General features: G+C 49.6%; 1 protein-coding gene across 2 annotated transcripts in view; it reads right to left on the bottom strand.

The window, feature by feature from the left end:
• The window catches only part of HSPH1 (heat shock protein family H (Hsp110) member 1), a 32,953-nt gene extending 26,608 nt beyond the window's left edge, over window positions 1-6,345 (bottom strand). For both annotated transcript variants that reach the window (XM_073583174.1, XM_073583173.1), the window contains exon 1: window positions 6,066-6,345. In XM_073583174.1, the coding sequence (XP_073439275.1) occupies window positions 6,066-6,172 (107 nt within the window). In that variant the 5' untranslated portion in view covers window positions 6,173-6,345. The remainder of the gene's footprint in view (window positions 1-6,065) is intronic.
• Between the last annotated feature and the right edge of the window lie 12,323 nt (window positions 6,346-18,668).

Below are 18,668 nucleotides of genomic sequence, written 5' to 3' on the forward strand. Positions count from 1 at the left end.
TTTGTGGAAGCCCGGAGCCCCCCCCCCCCCCCCATTACTGCAATGCGGTGGCCTCCGGGGGCGGCACATGCTCAGATTGAGATCTCGGCATTGTTGCAGAGTTCTCAATCTGAGCATGTGCCACCCCCGGCCATCGCATCGCAGAAATGGATATGCAGGGGCTCCATGCTTTCACAAAATGCCGGCGGAGTACCCCCGCACCACAGAGCACTGCAGCCATTTTCACCTGCAGAGGCGCCCATCAGAATATTCCTCATCCCAGCCTGCAGCGACGTGCCACTCTTCCCTCCTTCACTGCGGCCGGTAAGGTATATCCACATTTTAAGACGCACCCCCATTTTCCCCTAAAATTTTTTGGGAAAAAAGTGCGTCTTAAAATCCAAAAACTACAATAATTATTTTTTCTATAAAATAGTTTTTATTGTGTAAAAGCACCAAAACTTTAAAAAAAAACTATATAAATGTGGCATCGTACTGACAAAAAAAGCCCTCACGTGACTGTCAGCAGAAATATGGAAAAATTATAACTCAAAATACGGCGATGCAAAAACTAGTTGTTGCAAAAAAGCATCTGTGTGTGGCAGCAACCAAAGACCCAATGCAGATCTGGTATCTCTGTAATCGCGTACCGACCCAAAGAGTAAAGTCGTCTAATCACTGACGCAAATCTTCACCTTCTGTTAATTTGTTCATTCTGCCTCCCAGAGTTCGCAGCAAGGCTTGGCTCACATTTATTAAACAATTTGCACTGAAAGCTTACACCGGGGCGTCCGTGTAATTCTCAGAAACACGTGATTGAGACGAAACCCTTGACGTAAGATTCCCTATAATGAGGCAGATGGTGGCACTGTGGATGCAGTATGGCCTATAATCCAGTCGTGTCTGGCTTTTTAGGTGTGCATAAAAACCTTGTCCGCCACAGTTTTGTGCAGTTCTGAAAAAAGACATTGCTTAACAGAGGTAACTCTGCTGTCTCATAATAGTGAATGGATCCTTCGGGGGTTTCATTCGAATCACATCACTCAGAGTTTTAGATGGAAACCCTGAAATAAGTGCTCAGTGTAGAGAGCAGGATAAATGTGATCCCAAAACAGTATGTAAAATGTTCCCAATAAAAGCTTCATCTCAATCCACACAAAAAAAGCAAGTCCTCACTCAGGTCTGTCATCTGTCAATGGAAATATAGTGGGTTTCAATGATACTGGTGGCACAAAGGCACTGGAAAAGCAAGATAGCTCCTTGAAAATACAGGAGATGTGACAGAGGAGTAGATTGAGGATTATGGGAATGGGATGTTGGGGGAACAATTTGGGAAATAATAGTCCATTCGGGGGTTTTAAGAACCACATTCTAAAAGTTCCTGTGAAGCACCTGAAGGGTTAATAAATTCTTGAAAGTGGATTTGAGTACCTTGAGGGGTGCAGTTTTTAGAATGGTGTCATTTTGGGGTATTTTCTATCATATAGACATATAGTGTCTCACCGCATGTCACAGCTCAGTATCCAGAGTGTGTTTTTCCCCTCGGCTTTCATTAGCCAAAGCACGCCGGATACTGGGCTGTGACGTGTGGTGAAACATCACCCATAGTCCAGTCAATCAGGAGAGGTGCGCGTGACTGGGTCACACCCGGGTGATTAAAAGGATTCTGGAACTTCGCGCGACGTCAGCGGAGGCTGCAGCCGGGATCATGTGATGCCAAGTGAGCGGTTAGCGAGAGCGCCACTCACAGGCACAGATGGCAACAAGAGGCATTTACAAAAATACTTCTTAAGAAGGTTTAAATTGGTGAGGACATTATAGAATGAAGTGGTCAACCCCTTTAAAATGTACTTTTTTTTATGGGACAACCCCCTTTAAGTCTGTTTCCATATGAAAATGTTGATCGTTACAATTGATAAGGACACTACACACACAAGAGGTCACTGTCACACTATGGACACCTCACTAACAACACCCCGAAGCTCTTGGCTGTGAGGCCACTTCCTGCTGGCCATGACTATTCTGCACAAAAAATGCAGCAAGTAATGATACCTGCGATTTTGCTGCGCTTTTTCCAACACCCATTCAAAGTCAATGGGTGAAAAACGCTGAAAGAAGTGGCAAGCTCTACGTACAAAAAACGCAGCAAAGCACAAAATCCTGATCACACAAAAAAACAATGGGTGTGCATGAGAATTCTGAGATCTCATAGGCTTTGTTGGTAATGGAAAAAGCAGCTGAAAATTAGCATAAAAAAAAGCAAAAAAAAAAAAGCAAAAAAGTCCTGTGTGAAGACAGAAATTCGGATCTCCTGTTCTGTGTTAGAGAGGCTGTGTGCACACGCTGCGGATTCCGCTGCGTTTCCGCAGCGGTTTTGGCCGCTGCGGACACGCAGCAGTTTTAGCTGCGGTGTACAGTACCATTCATTTGAATGGGAAAAAAAAAACGCTGTGCCGACGCTGCGGAAAAAACCGCGCGGATTTGCTGCGGTTTTGAATCCGCAGAAAGAATTGCATGTCAATTCTTTCTGCGGAAACCGCTGCGGGTTCCTATCTCCACCATTGTGGAGATAGTGAATCCGCAGGACCAAACCGCAGGCAAAACCGCAGATAATCCGCAGGTCTTTGGACCTGTGGATTATCTGCGGTTTTTGCAAAATCCGTGCGGATTAATCCGCAGCGGAATCAGCAGCGTGTGCACGTACCCTTACATGTCTCACACTGGTAACTGCCCGCTCATTTAGAAGAACCTCTGGAGGCAGATTCTCATGCAGATCTGTGACTGGCACAGGCTCCTGAACAGATTGTTAACATAAAAAAAGTGGATTTCTCTGGAATAAGACATTGGATTGTAGATAAGGAGGAATCATTTTATTCGCCTTCCTGACCTATAATCCCATATAGAAGTCTTTGGAGTGTTGATCGATGCCAGGAGGTGCAGGGAACGGCAGTGGGAACATGTCAGAAACCTGGTATTGTAATATGAATGCCAGGCTACCAACCTATTCTCACCGCTGGAAGAAATTACCTCTGTGCAGCCCAGCTCTGAGTGATGACAGGTTGGTAGCCTGGCATTAGGCTGGTTTCACATTAGGGTTTTTATGCACAGCACATCGTGCGCATCCAAGCGCACCTATGTTTAACATGGCGTACGCATGGTCTTGCGTTTGCATGCGTTCGTCTGCGTTTTCGTGCACATGCGTCTTTTCTAAGTGTGCATCTAGACGCAACATGTTGCATTCTTGGGTCCGCCCAAAGGCGTAAAAAAAAAAAAAAAAAAAAAAAGTAAACATGTCTAGACACTGGTTAATTAAAACCACCCCCTTCCGATGGCACACGCTCACTGGTGTCCCATTGGTGGAGTCTGTTTCAAGGAATTTTCAAGGATTTTCCTCCTGTGAAATTGGACACCTAGAGAACGCATGCGCATAAAAAACAAACGCATGTGCGTTTTGCGTTTCTATTTGCGCACGATGTGCTGCGCACAAAGACACAAATGTGAAACTAGCCTTAGAAACACAAAACCGGGCTGCCAACATGTTCTCGCGGTGGCAGTGTAATCACCGCGCTGCTGTGCTGTATCAGGGTAAAGCCTCATCCAGATGTCTGTGGCGCAGGGACGTCCGATTGACGCTTTATCAGGAGAGGACTTAGCCACTGGCTCCAGCGCTCTACCCACTCAGTTCCAATGTACAGAGCATAGTAACCAACAAGACCGGCTTCTCTTCTGACGCACTTTGCAGATGGCGACAGTAAAGCCTCATTCAGACGTCCCCGCATCACAGACATCTGGAGGAGGCTTTGGTGGGAAAATAAAAAAAAAAAAAAAAAATCACGCCAGGCAGGTTTATTGGAGCAGTGGATAAAGGAACAAAATGAAGTTTCAGTGTCTCTGGAGCCGCTCATTTCCAGTGATGGGGGCAGTGCAGGGAGCGGATACAGTCACCGCTCAGTGATTGACAGGCAGCGGGATTACGTACACTCCCTGCACACTAGGGAGCGGGATTGGAACCAGAAGGCAGCGGATGCTTCATTCTTTCCTTTAAACCTATTTGGTGTGGTCACATATAACTGTCAGACCTATTGAAATATTACATTTTATATAATAAAAGCTGAAGAATAAAAAAAATAAATGAAATGGCTGGGGTTTTTTTGCTCATTGAGGCTATGTGCACACGATGAGGATTTTTAGCGTTTTTGCCGTGAAAACGCATACAATACGCCACCCATTGAATTCAATAGCATTCCGCACATGCTGTGCTAATGCTGCGCATTTTTCCATAGCGGAATCACATTGCAGAAAAATACGCCGCATGCTCATTCTTTTTGCAGAATCACGGGGATTCCGCCCACATAGGAATGCCTTGTTCTGCATGTGGCTGTGCCCACCATGCGCAAAGTAAGCGGATCATGTTTAGACTCCTCCAGGCCCTGGGTACCAGAATCCTGTAAGGCTGAGTTCACACGTGGCGTTTTTTTCGCGTTTCCGCGGCGGTTTTAACCGCGCGATTTTGCAGCGAAAACGCGAAAAATAAGCATCCCATGCATTCCTATGGGATTCTGCAATGCTGTACTAATGCTGCGGTTTTTACCGCGGCGGAATCGCTTCGCGGTAAAAACCGCAGCATGCTCATTAATTTGCGGAATCGCGGCGATCCCGCACCCATAGGAATGCATTGTTCCGCTTACCTCCCGCATGTGGCTGTGCACACCATGCGGAAAGTAAGCAGAACATTTGCGGATGGTACCCACGGTCCGGAGGAGAGGAGACTGTCCTCCGGGCTTTGGGTACCATATCCCTGTAAAAAATAGAATTTAAAAATAAAAAATATTGTTATTCTCACCCTCCGACGTCCCGCGCAGTCTTCCTGCTTCTCTTCACGCTCTCGTTCCCAGTAGTCCTTTGCGAAAATGCCCGCGATGGCGTCCGTTCTCGCGGGATCGCGAAGTCTCGCGGTAATCGCGAATTACCGCGAGAACTGACGTCATCGTGGGCATTTTCGCAAAGGACTACTGGGAACGAGAGCGTGAAGAGCAGGAAGACTGCGCGGGACGTCGGAGGGTGAGAATAACACCATTTTTTTTTTTTTTTTTTTTTGCATTTTATCTTTTACTATTGTTGCTGCATAGGTGGCCTCAGTAGTAAAAAGTTGGTCACACTCGTCAAACACTATGTTTGATGAGTGTGACAACCTGTCAATCAGTTCTCCAAGCGATGCTACAGATCGCTTGGAAAACGCTAGCATTCTGCAAGCTAAATACGCTTGCAAAATGCTAGTTTTTCCGCGGGAAAATCGCGGGAATTTAAAATGCGATTTTCCCGCGGACTGGAATTCCGGAATTCTCGCGGTAATTTCCACGAGAGTTCCGGTACGTGTGCACTTAGCCTAAAAGATAGAATTAAAATTAAAAAAAAATCGTGATATTCTCACCTCCTGGTGTCCCCCGCAGCCTTCCCGCCTCTCACCATGCTGCCGGCATCGTCTGGTCCCAGTGATAAGTAGCGGTCTCGCGTGATGCTATGTTATCTGGGGGTCATTGTCGCAAGACATCGCTGGGAACGGGACTTGCCGGGAGCATCGCTGAGGCCTGGGGACGCCGGAAGGTGAGAACATCACGATTTTTTTTAAATTATTTTTTTACATCCCATCTTTTACTACTGATGCCGCATAGGCCGCCTCAATAGTAGGCGTGTAGCACAAGTATGCTGAAAATTTCTACATGAAAACCGGACTCCTTCCCAGAAAACGCGCTTTTTTATGTTTTTTTCCGCGCGTCTCATAGAAAATAGCAAAAACCGCGGACATTTCCACAAAAATTAATGGGCATGATGCATTTTACCGCGATACGGTTTTTTCGCTGAAAAAAACAAAACGCATCAATAGGCACAAAAAGTGCAAAATGCATTAAAATGAATGGAAAGCTTCTTTTACGCGATTTTTAAGTGTTTTTGCCAGTAAAAAATGCTTCTTCCGTGGGCACACAGCCCGAGTGTATACCGTCCAGACATCAGGTAATCTTATCCACATCACACCATGGCTGCACTTTACCCCCAGGTTCCAGCCATCACCGGGCTCCGGTACTCACGGCGTGCATCTGTCACTGAACTCATTGGCGACAGTCTCGATCCCTCCAGCCCGGGCGATAGCGACGTGACAGTTCTGGAAACCAAGATCGAAGCCGACCACCGCCATGTTGCTGCAGTGAGGGGAGCGCGCTGGGAGAGCACTGCGGCTGCTGGGCCGGCAGCGTGTGAGGAGCTATCGCAGGAGGAGGCGCCGATATAGATCCTGGGGAAGAACATTCCAGAAGCTGCAGCCGCACACTGCTCGCCGGCTACACATGCCGCTTCCGCTTCCGCGTTCTGGACGTTTCTGGAGAACTCGCTGCCGGTAGCCAATAGGAAGGAGGATTGGGGTGAGACGTCATTAGTTGCCAGGACGACCCGAACGCTGCTGTTACTAGGGAGAGAATGTGAGCGATGCAGGTGAATAACAGAACGTAATATGATGTGAGGTCATGTAATGTAATATATAAGCTACTGGAATATAATACCATGTAATGTAACAGGAGTCCCATGGGCCCAATGCAAAATATGTACCGGTGCCCAACACCTGCAGGCTGGACAAATATAGGGGCCCTTATAGGCTCCTAGACCCTAAAAATGATAATGTCCTCCATCCTGTCCCCCATCATGGGCCCTTCCTGTAATAATGTCCCCCAACATGGGCCCTTCCTGTAATAATGTCCCCCATCATGGGCCTCTAACTGTAATAATGTCCCCCATCATGGGCCCCTAACTGTAATAATGTCCCCCATCCTGGGCCCCTAACTGTAATGTCCCCTATCATGGGCCCCTAACTGTAATAATGTCCCCCATCCTGGGCCCCTAACTGTAATAATGTCCCCTATCATGGGCCCCTAACTGTAATAATGTCCCCCATCCTGGGCCCCTTCCTGTAATAATGTCCCCCATCCTGGGCCCTTTCCTGTAATAATGTCCCCTATCATGGGCCTCTAACTGTAATAATGTCCCCCATCCTGGGCCCTTTCCTGTAATAATGTCCCCTATCATGGCCCCTAACTGTAATAATGCCCCCTATTCTGGGCCCCTTCCTGTAATAATGTCCCCCATCATAGACCACTTCCTGTAATAATGTCCCCCATCCTGGGCCCCTAACTGTAATAATGTCCCCCATCATAGACCACTTCCTGTAATAATGTCCCCCATCCTGGGCCCCTAACTGTAATAATGTACCCTATCATGGGCCCCTAACTGTAATAATGCCCCCTATTCTGGGCCCCTTCCTGTAATAATGTCCCCCATCATGGGGCCCTAACTGTAATAATGCCCCCTTCCTGTAATAATGTCCCCTATCCTGGGCTCCTTCCTGTAATAATGTCCCCCATCCTGGGCCCCTTCCTGTAATAATGTCCCCCATCATAGGCCCCTTCCTGTAAAGTGTCCCCCATCCTGGGCCCCTTCCTGTAACAATGTCCCCCATCATGGGTTCCTTTCTGTAATAATGTCCCCCATCATGGGCCCCTTCCTGTAATGCCCCACATCATGAGCCCCTTCCTGTAATAATGTCCCCCATAATGAGCCCCTTACTGTATCAATGTCCCCCATCATGGGCCCTTTCCTGGTAGAATGTCCTCCATTCTGGGCCCTTTCCTGGTAGAATGTCCTCCATTCTGAGCCCTTTCCTGGTAGAATGTCCTCCATTCTGGGCCCTTTCCTGGTAGAATGTCCTCCATTCTGGCTGGGCCCTTTCCTGGTAGAATGTGCCCCTTTCTGGACCCCTTCCTGTAATAATGTCCCTCATTTTGCTGCTCTTTTCCAACACATTTAAAAAATAAACGTTTCTTCTTACCTTTCTCCACTCCCACGACATGGTGGCGTCCTCTTCTGTATCTGGTGCAGAGGGCAGCAACTGACTTCGCTGTGCCAGCCATTGACAGTGCATGATGTTACTGCCATGTGCCACTTGTGACGGGCACTGCGACATCAGCTTCTGGCCCGTCAGCGGATCACTGCACCGCAATACATTTCAGCTGAATGTGTTGGATGATGGCCCTGCAGTTAATTCATCACAGCTTTTGTAACTACCCATCCCTCTGGACCGGAACCAAAATGTCATCAGGGTGTGGCGTTGCGGTAAGGGATGGGATTCAGCGTGCGGTGCCTGGAAGACATCCCTGCCTCCTCTCTTCATTACTATACCTCACCCCTCCCAAGCATGTCTCTTGAAATCCACCAGCTATAATGTGACATTATCACTGGCCTCAACTCAACTTTCTGGATTTACTGTGGATCCTGTGTCTGCTCTGGCTGGGCAATTACAAACACTTAGACTTGGCATACTTGCACGAGGTTGACTCCAGGCTCAGTGCCCACTGCTCCCGGGCATCCCTTGTTGGAAACCAAGATAGCTTTGCCGGATAGGTTCTCTGGGGATCGGGATAAGTCTGTGGTTTTTTGAGAGGTCTGCAAACTATATTTCAGGTTACATCCTCACTCCTCAGGTACCCAGGACCAGCAGGTGGAGATTGTAATATCTCTTCTCCAAGGTGACCCCCAAGCCTGGGCATTTTCTCTTCCGTCTGATTCGAAGTCACTGCAGATGGTGGAGGAATATTTTTATGCTCTGGGCCTAGTATATGATGACCCTGACCGTGTCCCTCTGGCTTAGTCAAAATTTTGTTGGCTTCAGCAGGGAGACCGGCTAGCAGAGGAGTATTGCTCCCAGTTCCGTAGGTGGTCTACGGATACTAGGTGGAATGATCTGTCATCAGTTTTGTCAGGAGCTTTCTGAGAAGGTAAAAGATGCGTTTGTTCTATATGAGACAACTGTTTCCCTGGAGGCTGCCATGTCCCTAGCACCGTCTACGTGGGAGACAAAAAGAAACATCTCAATGTTCATGGGTTCAGGTATCATTAGAATCTAGAGTGGAGTCAACCGAGGAGCCTACTGTATGCAGCTAGGAAGGTAGGGGGGCAACCCACTGTACCGGTCCTCCTCTGCAGTTCGGCACACAGATGGAGTTTGCTTTTTTTGTGGCAAGAAGGGTCATTTTGTTGGCACCTGTCCATCCATGTGCAGTCGCAAACAGCCACCAGAAAACAAAGAAGCCTAGGGTGGAGGAAGGATAGCACCCCGTGTATACATATTTCTTCTATGGGTAGGTCGCAATTCTTTTTACCCATCGAGATCCATTTAGGCAAAAGTAAGGTGGTTATTTTGGATAGTTGGGCATGTTTCAATCTGGTTGGTTCCCAGTTCGTCCAGGACCAGGGTCTTAATCTTTATAGATTGTCTAGACCTATACCTGTGTTTGCTTTTGATTCTGTTACTTCTAAGCCAGGGGTTCTTAGGCGTCGGGTTCCTGTCGCTGCACAGCAGGAATCCCAAGCCTTGCATTTAGCAGTCTCCCGTTCCTCTCCGGCCGCAGAGGAGGCTGCTCAGCAGACTCGTCGATCCCGGTGTTCTGCTCAAACCAGCTCTGTGGGTTTGGTTGCTTGTTATGATTGAGTCACCATAGGAGGCAAAAATAGAAATGCTAGCTAAGTCCAGAAAACCAGAGAAGTTGGCAGCTATCGGATTGCAGACCCCTGAACCTATCAACACAACTAGCAGTAGCCGTGGGGGGCTCCTACGATGCCCTAGGCCCCTCGATCACAGCCGGAGGACTACATAGCCTAAAGACAGAAAGGGAAATCTAAACTGCCCCAGAGCAGACCCCAAAGCAAAAGGCAGCCCCCCACATATAATGACGGTGAAGCAAGAAGAAAGAACAAAACACAGACAGAAAGATAGACTGAGCAAAGATGGGGCCCACGCTAGCTTAGATAGGAAAGGACAGGAAGGCTGCTGTCTGCAATCCGTGAAAAACCCTATGAAAATAAGAGCCAACCAACTGACAGTAAAAAAGGCCCTGAAGACGCTAGGCTTCAAAAAAGCTATGTCAGTACTCAGGAATATTCTGAAGACAGAGCAACAGGCAAAAGGAGATTCAGCTCACCCCAGCAGGGAATGGCAGAATCCAGAAAAGCAAGGAAAACAAAACACTAATGCAAAAAGGCAAAGCAGAAATCTTAGCTTTAGATGAGCAGGAATCAGACTGGTTTCCTAGAAGTCCACAGAGAAATCACCCGCAGGCCAGAAGGGCGTCGGCAGCCTTATATCCAGTCATTAACTCCACTCAGCCAGTCATCATCATCAGCCCCAGGTGTTTGACAATCAGGCTCACTACCTTTCTTCACCAGAAGAGGGAGTTCCTCGGGCCTCAGTAGTGAAGGGGAAAATGAACTCACAACAGTTGCTGCTGCCTCCTCTGGCCCAGCTATAGCAACACATGCTAGTCAGCAGCAAGCTACTCCAGGGACTAATTCCTCCTTTCGGTCCACTGAGCATGCCCATGGGACGATCTTTCATTGGAGATCGGAGGTCACATGCTCAGGTCCTTCTCCAGCTCGGATTGTACCATCAGGAAGGTCCCAGAAGGACGCTGCTATAAAAGGTTCGCATGGCCGCTCGGCCATGCCCTAGTATAGACTGCATTACCAGACTATGAGGAGTGAGTGTTGTATGCATGTATGAATGTCTCTGGTGAATGACTCATTAAGAAACCTCTACCCTTGGTACGCATGTGCTGTGCGGCCTAGCCTGTTAAGCGCCCAGGCTTAGGTGTAGGTAGAGGCAGAGTCTGAGACTGGCATCAGTGTCCACTGGTGGCTCTGCACGCCACGGTGCACGTGCTCGACACTCCACCATAGTCAGCGCCTATAGTGGTGTCCGCAGGTGTGACGCCGCGCACTCAGAAGATCTAGAGCAGGGGTCTCAAACACGTGGCCCGTGGGCCGCATGCGGCCCCTGAGGCAGTCATCTGCGGCCCGCGGTGCACCACATGTATCACCCCCCTGAGGCAGGTAGAAGGGGGAAGGCATGCAGCCATCCAGGAGCGCGGCGATGCCTGTGTGTTCTGTGTGCACAGGACCTGTGATGAGGTCACAGGAGCGGGAGGAGTCAGGGGGTCACATGATCAGGCCTCAGTGTATGCTGAACGCTGCTGTCTTTGTCTGTGCTGGTTGTCATGGTGCTGGGTAAGTTTCTGTGTGGGGTCAGGAGGGGTTTACAGGGTGGATGTAGCAGAGCTGTGTGTATGAGGTGTACGGAGCGGAGCCGTGTGTGTGCGAAGACCGAGGTGTACGGAGTGGAGCCGCGTGTGTACGAGGTGTGCTGAGCGGAGATGTGTGTGTATTTTGGCATGGGGTGGACCCCATTTGAAAGTTTGCACCAGGGCCCATAACTTTGTAGTTACGCCACTGCTCACGCTAGAAGAGAGGAAGAGTGCGCCGCTCCGTAGTGGCTGTGGCCCTGCGTGATGACATCCATCTGGCGCTGTGCTGTGTAATGACATCACGCCAGCGCGCAGAGAGCGGAGGTGTGACTTTCCCCCCATTGCTGGATTTTGCAGGTGACTGTGGCTGTACGTGTACAGCGAGATGATAGCGCAGGCTCACATGCAGAGCCAACACTATCATCCGCTGAGGTAAGCTGTACATCGCAGCTGACAACCTATTTGAACGGCCATGATCGGTATTAGCACCGATCGTGGCCGGTTAACCCCTTAGATACCGCTATCAATTGTGACTGTATTAAGTTTGAAAGGAATGCGGCCCGCCAGCTTAAATTTTTTTTTATGTGCGGCCCCTTTACTCTGCCGAGTTTGAGACCCCTGGTCTAGAGGGACTCTGACCCCGTGTCCTTGGGGCAGAATTCTTTGACCGCATTATGTGCGCTCCGTTGCCGAGCTCTGTGAGTTAAACAGGCTCTGGCATTTATGTTCTGCGGTAGTGCGGCTCTGTGAGGTAACAGAGTTCACCCTGTTCACACTGGGTGACATTAACCCACGTGTGACCTTTTGTATACCGCTTTATACTTCCGCCATTACTAAGCAGCAGTTTACCACCCCTGCACGGTGGACCCTGGGCTGCGAACGGACCTTACTATTTTATTATTTGGTGCGTTCCGCCAGCCCTAACATTATACTAGCACCAGGGTCTGGCTAGTAATGGCGGACGAAGAGCAACTGCTGCAGCACATTCGGCAGCTGGGAGGCAGGTTGGCGGCTCTCGAGCGTTCAGCCTCAGCTGCGGATGTTACTGCGGTCGCTGTTCAGGCGGCCACGGAGGCCGTCTCCCGTGTGACCACTGCCATCCCTGCTCTGACTTTGTCCCACCTCCCTCTGCCCGATAAGTTCTCGGGTGATAGTGCCTTATGTAGGGGTTTCGTCAGCCAGTGCGCTATACAGCTAGAGCTGCTGGCAGCACGATTCCCCTCATAGCGGGCTAAGGTGGGATTTATCATCTCCCTCCTGTTGGGCAGGGTTCTGGAGTGGGCCACTCCGCTGTGGGAGCGCGGTGACCCCGTGCTACAGAGTGCCTCTCAGTTTCTGGTCACTCTGAAGCAAGTCTTTTTGGGGCCTCGGGTCACACATGACACTGCGCTCCAGCTCCTGGCTTTAACACAGGGTTCGTCCTTGGTCAGCCAATATGCCATCCACTTCCGGACTCTGGTCTCAGAGCTGGAGTGGCCTGATAAGGTCCTCATTCCCATCTTCTGGAGAGGCCTGGCTGATCATGTCAAGGTCACCCTGGCCACTAGGGAGGTTCCCGCAACGCTGGAGGAGCTCATTACCGTCTCCACCCGCATTAATCTTCGTTTTACCGAGCGAGGGTTGGAGCGGGCCCAGTCCAGCCAGAGGTTTAGATTGGCACCAACCTTCACTAAACCTCCGGAACTCCACGATCAGGGGTCTGAGCTCCCGGAACCCATGGAGGTGTCTCGCATGGGTTCCAAGCCCCGGTCCGCGCGAACATCCCTAGTCTGTTCCCTCTGTCAGCAGCCTGGTCACCATGCCAACAGGTGCCCACAGCAGTCGGGACGCTCGCCTCTAGTGGCTGTCAGAGGGGGTCTATTACACACAGTGATATTTTCATCCAAGTTGTCCTTTAAGGGGACACTTGAGTTCGGCTCTTCCACTCTGGAGGTGCAGGTTTGTGTGGATTCCGGAGCAGAGAGCAATTTTATGTCCTCCACCTTCGCCCAACGGCACGCAATCCCCTTAGCCTTGCTACCTCAGCCTGTCAGTATCAGAGTGGTGAATGGAGTGACACTACCCTCCCAGATTATCCACCAGACTGCTCCACTGAGTCTCTCCCTGTCTCCATCCCATCAGGAGACGTTATCCCTCATTGCTATGCCCGAGGGCATCGATCAGGTCCTCCTAGGGGTTCCCTGCTTGCGTTTCCACTCTCCTCATATAGAGTGGTCCTCGAGACAAATTCTCAGTTGGAGTAAGTCCTATCAGGGTAGATGCCAGATGGACGACGTACAGGTCACTACCACAGAGGTTCCCGCAGATCTTTCCTCGTTCCCCAAGCACTATCACCAGTATGCGGACGTTTTCTCCAAGAAAGCGGCGGAGAGTCTTCCACCGCACCATCCCTATGACTGTCCTATTGACCTCTTGCCCGGTGCTGAGCCTCCTCGGGGTTGTGTCTATCCCCTATCTCTCTCGGAGACCAAGGCCATGTCTCAATACATCAGGGAGAATCTGGCAAGGGGATTCATTAGGAAGTCAGTGTCACCAGTGGGGGCGGGATTCTTCTTTGTCCCAAAGAAGAATGGAGAATTACGTCCCTCCATTGATTACAGGGGTCTTAATGCCATACCGTTAAGAATAAGTATCCTCTGCACCTGATATCAGAACTGTAGATTACGAGGAGCGGGGTTTTTTTCCAAGCTGGATCTGCGGGGTGCCTATAACCTGATACGCATCCGTGAGGGGGACGAGTGGAAGACGGCCTTTAACACCAGGGATGGCCATTACGAGTATCTAATCATGTCCTTTGGGCTATGTAATGCTCCTGCCGTCTTCCAGGACTCTGTGAATGATATCTTTTGAGATATGCTCTCTACCTCGGTGGTTGTCTAGCTGGATGATATTCTCATCTTCTCTCCAGATATGGACTCCCACCGGAGAGAGGTTTGCAAGGTCCGACCGTTTATGGGCAAATTCCCTCTACGCCAAGTTGGAGAAGTGCTTATTTGAGCAGGAGTCCTTGCCTTTCCTGGGCTATATCATCTATGCCCAGGGTTTGGCTATGGATCCTGCCAAGCTGCAGGTGGTAATGGACTGGCAGGACCCCCACTCTCTCAAAGCGGTGCAGCGCTTTTTGGGGTTCAAAAACTACTATCGCCAGTTCATTCCCCACTTCTCCACCTTGGTAGCTCCCTTGGTTGCCCTTACCAAAAAGGGAGAGCTAACCCCAAGTTATGGTCGGAACAGGTGTCCAAGGCCTTTTCCTCTATCAAGTCCTACTTTGCTAGCGCTCCCATTCTACATCGTCCCGATGTAGCTAACCCTTTCATCTTGGAGGTAGATGCCTCTTCCGTCGGTGCCGGAGCCGTCCTCTTCCAGAAGGAAGCTCAGGGTCAGAAACACCCCTGCTTCTTCTTCTCTAAAAGTTTTTCACCGGTGGGGAGGAACTATTCCAACGGGGACAGGGAATTGCTAGCGATTAAATTGGCCTTCTCCGAGTGGAGGCATCTCCTGGAGGGTGCTCGGTACCCTTTCCAGGTGTTCACCGACCATAAACATTTGGTCTATCTCCAATCCGCCCAGCGGTTAAATTCTCGCCAAGCCCGATGGTCTCCATTCTCCTCCCGGTTCCACTTCACCCTACATTTCCTTTCCGGTGAGAAGAATATCCGGGCCGATGCGCTCTCTCGCTCCGTGGTGTCAGCAGAGGAGGAGGAGCCTCGGTTAATTGTACCATCTGAGAGCCTGAGCACAGTGGCTCCGGTCGCCCTTGAGTCTGTACCCCCTGGCAAGACTTTTGTCCCTGCCCGTTTGCATCCGGAGGTCCTCTCTTGGGCTCACGCGTCTAGGGTGGGTGGACACTTTGGTACTAAGCGGACAGTTGAGCTTTTGGCAAGGACGTACTCGTGGCCGCATATGGCCCGTGACGTCAGAGACTATATTCAGGCGTGCGTCTGCTGCGCCAAGAATAATTCTTCCCGGCAACAACCAGCTGGGTTACTTTACCCCTTACCGGTGGCGGATAGGCCCTGGGAGATGGTTGGCATGGACTTTGTGGTGGGTCTACCCAAGTCCAGTGGCAGCACAGTTATTTGGGTCGTCACCGACCATTTTTCAAAAATGGTGCACTTGGTGCCTCTCTCTCGGCTACCTTCCGCTCGGGGCCTAGCAGTGTTGTTCATTAAACATGTTTTCCTGTTACACAGCATGCCAGACAAGATTGTCAATGACCGGGGTCCCCAGTTTGCGTCTCGGTTCTGGAGAGAGCTCTGTCGCTTGCTCAGTATTGAGCTGAATCTCTCCTCGGCCTATCATCCCGAGACGAACGGGTTGGTCAAGAGGGCCAACCAGACCCTGGTCACATATCTCCGACATTTTGTCTCGGCCAGGCAGGATGACTGGGCATCCTGGTTGCCGTGGGCAGAGTTCGCCTTGAACAACACTGTGGCCGATTCCACCGGCCAGACCCCATTCCTCCTTAACTACGGCCAACATCCTCATGTCCCTGTGCCCATGCCCGTGTCATCCACCGACTCTAGGGTGCCAGACTGGGCGGTGGAGGCACGTGATATTTGGGACCGCACCCTGAATGCTATTTGGGCCTCTAAGGAGAGAATGAGGGTCTCCGCGGACGCACACCGACATCCTGCTCCAACCTTCTCCCCTGGCGTCTTAGTGTGGTGTTATGAATGAGTCACCGGAGGGGGAGAAAACAAAAATACAAGTCCAGAAAACCGGAGAGGTTGGTAGCTATCGGATTGCAGACCCCTGATCCTATTCACTACAACTAACAGTAGCTGTGGGGGGTTCCTACGGTGCCCTAGACCCCTCGTCACAGCCGGAGAACTACATAAGCCTAAAGAAAGAAAGGGGAAATCTAAACTGCCCCAGAGCAGACCCCAAAGCAATAGACAGCCCCCAACATGTATTGTCGGTGAAAAACAGATGAAAATACAAACACAGACAGAAAGACAGGCTGAGCAAACGATGGGGCCCAACTAACTAGATAGGACAGGACAGAAAAGATGCTGGCTGCAATCTGCAAAAAACCCTACAAAAAATGTCCCAACCGTCTGATAGGAAAAAAGGCCCTGAAGTCGCTAGACTTCAAAATCACTATATCAGCACTCAGGTATATTCTGAAAACAGAGCAAAGAGATCAACTGATCAGAGACAAAAATGGAATTCAGCCAGTCCCAACCAGGACTGGCTGAATACAAACACTAAGGAAACCAGACAAAATCTCATGGAATAATAGCAGGGCAAAAACTTAGCTTTTAGTAGACAGGAACTAAAACTGGATGCCAGAGCTCAGAGCAGAAAGGATCACCAGCAAACCCTGCAAGGCGTCGGCTGCCTTATATCCACTCAGAAATTCCAGATGTCCAATCACACTCCGCCTGTTCAGATGACAGATTCTTCCCATCCCAATCAATTTCAATACCTCTCTTCACCAGCAGAGGGAGTTCATCAGATACCAAAGGTGAAGGGGAAAATGAACTCACAACAGTACCTCCCCCTTGAGGAGGGGTCACCGAACCCTCATCCACGCCACCAGGGCGATCAGGATGGGCCCGATGAAAAGCACGAACCAATCTTTCGGCATGAATATCGGATGCAGGGACCCAAGAATTATCCTCCTGGCCATAAACCTTCCATTTAACCAAATACTGGAGTCTCCGTCTAACCAGATGAGAATCCAGTATCTTCTCAACCTCATATTCCACATTACCTTCAACCAATAGAGGGTCAGGAGGTGCCACCACAGGAACTACTGGCTCAACAAACCTCTTTAACAGAGACTTATGAAACACGTTATGGATCTTGAATGTAACAGGAAGAGCCAATCGAAAAGAGACCGGATTAAGAATCTCAAAAATCTTGTAAGGTCCAATAAATCTAGGTTTAAACTTTGGAGAAGCCACCTTCATAGAGATATTCTTTGATGACAACCAAACCATATCACCCACCTTAAACCGGGGACCAATGGTCCTATGCCGGTTGGAAAACCGCTGGGCCTTTTCCTGGGAGAGAGACAACTTATCCACCACTTGGTCCCAGATATGGTGCATTCTCTCCACCACAGTGTCAACACCTGGGCAGGCAGAAGACTCCACCTGCCATGAAGAGAATCGAGGGTGAAACCCAAAGTTACAAAAAAAAGGTGACATCAAAGTGGCAGAACTAGCGCTATTATTTAAAGCAAATTCGGCCAAGGGCAAAAATGAAACCCAATCATCCTGATCAGCAGAAATAAAACATCTCAAATACGACTCCAAAGTCTGGATTGTTCTCTCCGTCTGCCCATTGGTCTGAGGGTGAAACGCAGAGGAGAAGGACAACTGAATTCCCAGCTTGGAACAGAAAGTCCTCCAAAATCTAGAAACAAACTGAACTCCTCTGTTAGATACAATGTTCTCAGGAATCCCGTGCAAGCGAACCACCTGTTGCAAAAACAAGGGCACCAACTCTGAGGAAGATGGCAACTTAGGGAGTGGTACACGATGGACCATCTTAGAGAATCTATCACAAATCACCCAAATAACAGTCATTCTCTGAGAGACAGGCATATCAGAGATAAAATCCATTGAAATATGGGTCCATGGCCTCCTGGGCACCGGCAAAGGCATTAACAACCCACTAGAGCGAGAACAAGGTTTAGACCGGGAGCAAGTCCCACAGGACTGCACAAAATTCCTGACATCACGAGACAAGGTGGGCCACCAAAAAGACCGACTCACCAAATCTCTAGTACCAAAAATACCTGGATGACCAGCCAATGCAGAGCAATGAACCTCAGACATCACTCTCTTCCTCCACTGGTCAGGAACATACAATTTTCCAATGGGACAACGCTCAGGTTTGTCCTCCTGAAACTCTTCCAGAGCACGTCTCAAATCGGGCGAGATGGCAGAAAGAACTACCCCCTCACCTAAAATGGTAGCAGACTTGGTCACAATAGGAGAATCAGCAAAGAAACTCCTAGTGAGGGCGTCTGCCTTGACATTCTTAGTGCCCGGAAGAAAAGAGACCACAAAATCAAAACTTGTGAAAAACAAGGCCCACCTAGCCTGTCTAGGATTCAAGCGTTTGGCTAACTCCAGGTAAATCAAATTCTTGTGGTCAGTAAGGACCACGACTTGATGTTTAGCTCCCTCCAACCAATGTCTCCACTCCTCAAATGCCCATTTCATGCCTAACAGTTCCCGATTCCCCACATCATAGTTACGTTCGGATGGGGAGAACTTTCGGGAAAAGAAAGCACAGGGATTCATTTTAGATGTTACAGGATCTTTTTGGGACAAAATAGCTCCTGCACCAATCTCAGAAGCGTCCACCTCTACCTGAAACGGGAGTGAGACATCAGGTTGCCGCAAAACCGGGGCAGAAGTGAAGCTTCGCTTCAGCTCCTGAAAGGAAGAGACAGCCTCCGGAGACCAATTCAGCACATCAGCACCCTTCTTAGTCAAATCAGTCAATGGTTTGGCAATAACAGAAAAATTAGCTATAAATTTACGATAAAAATTAGCAAAACCCAAAAACTTCTGGAGGGCCTTCAAAGAAGTGGGCTGAACCCAATCA

This window comes from Dendrobates tinctorius, unplaced genomic scaffold, assembly GCF_039654945.1.
Source record: "Dendrobates tinctorius isolate UK_male_01 unplaced genomic scaffold, ASM3965494v1 ptg000075l, whole genome shotgun sequence".
NCBI classification, from domain to species: domain Eukaryota; kingdom Metazoa; phylum Chordata; class Amphibia; order Anura; family Dendrobatidae; genus Dendrobates; species Dendrobates tinctorius.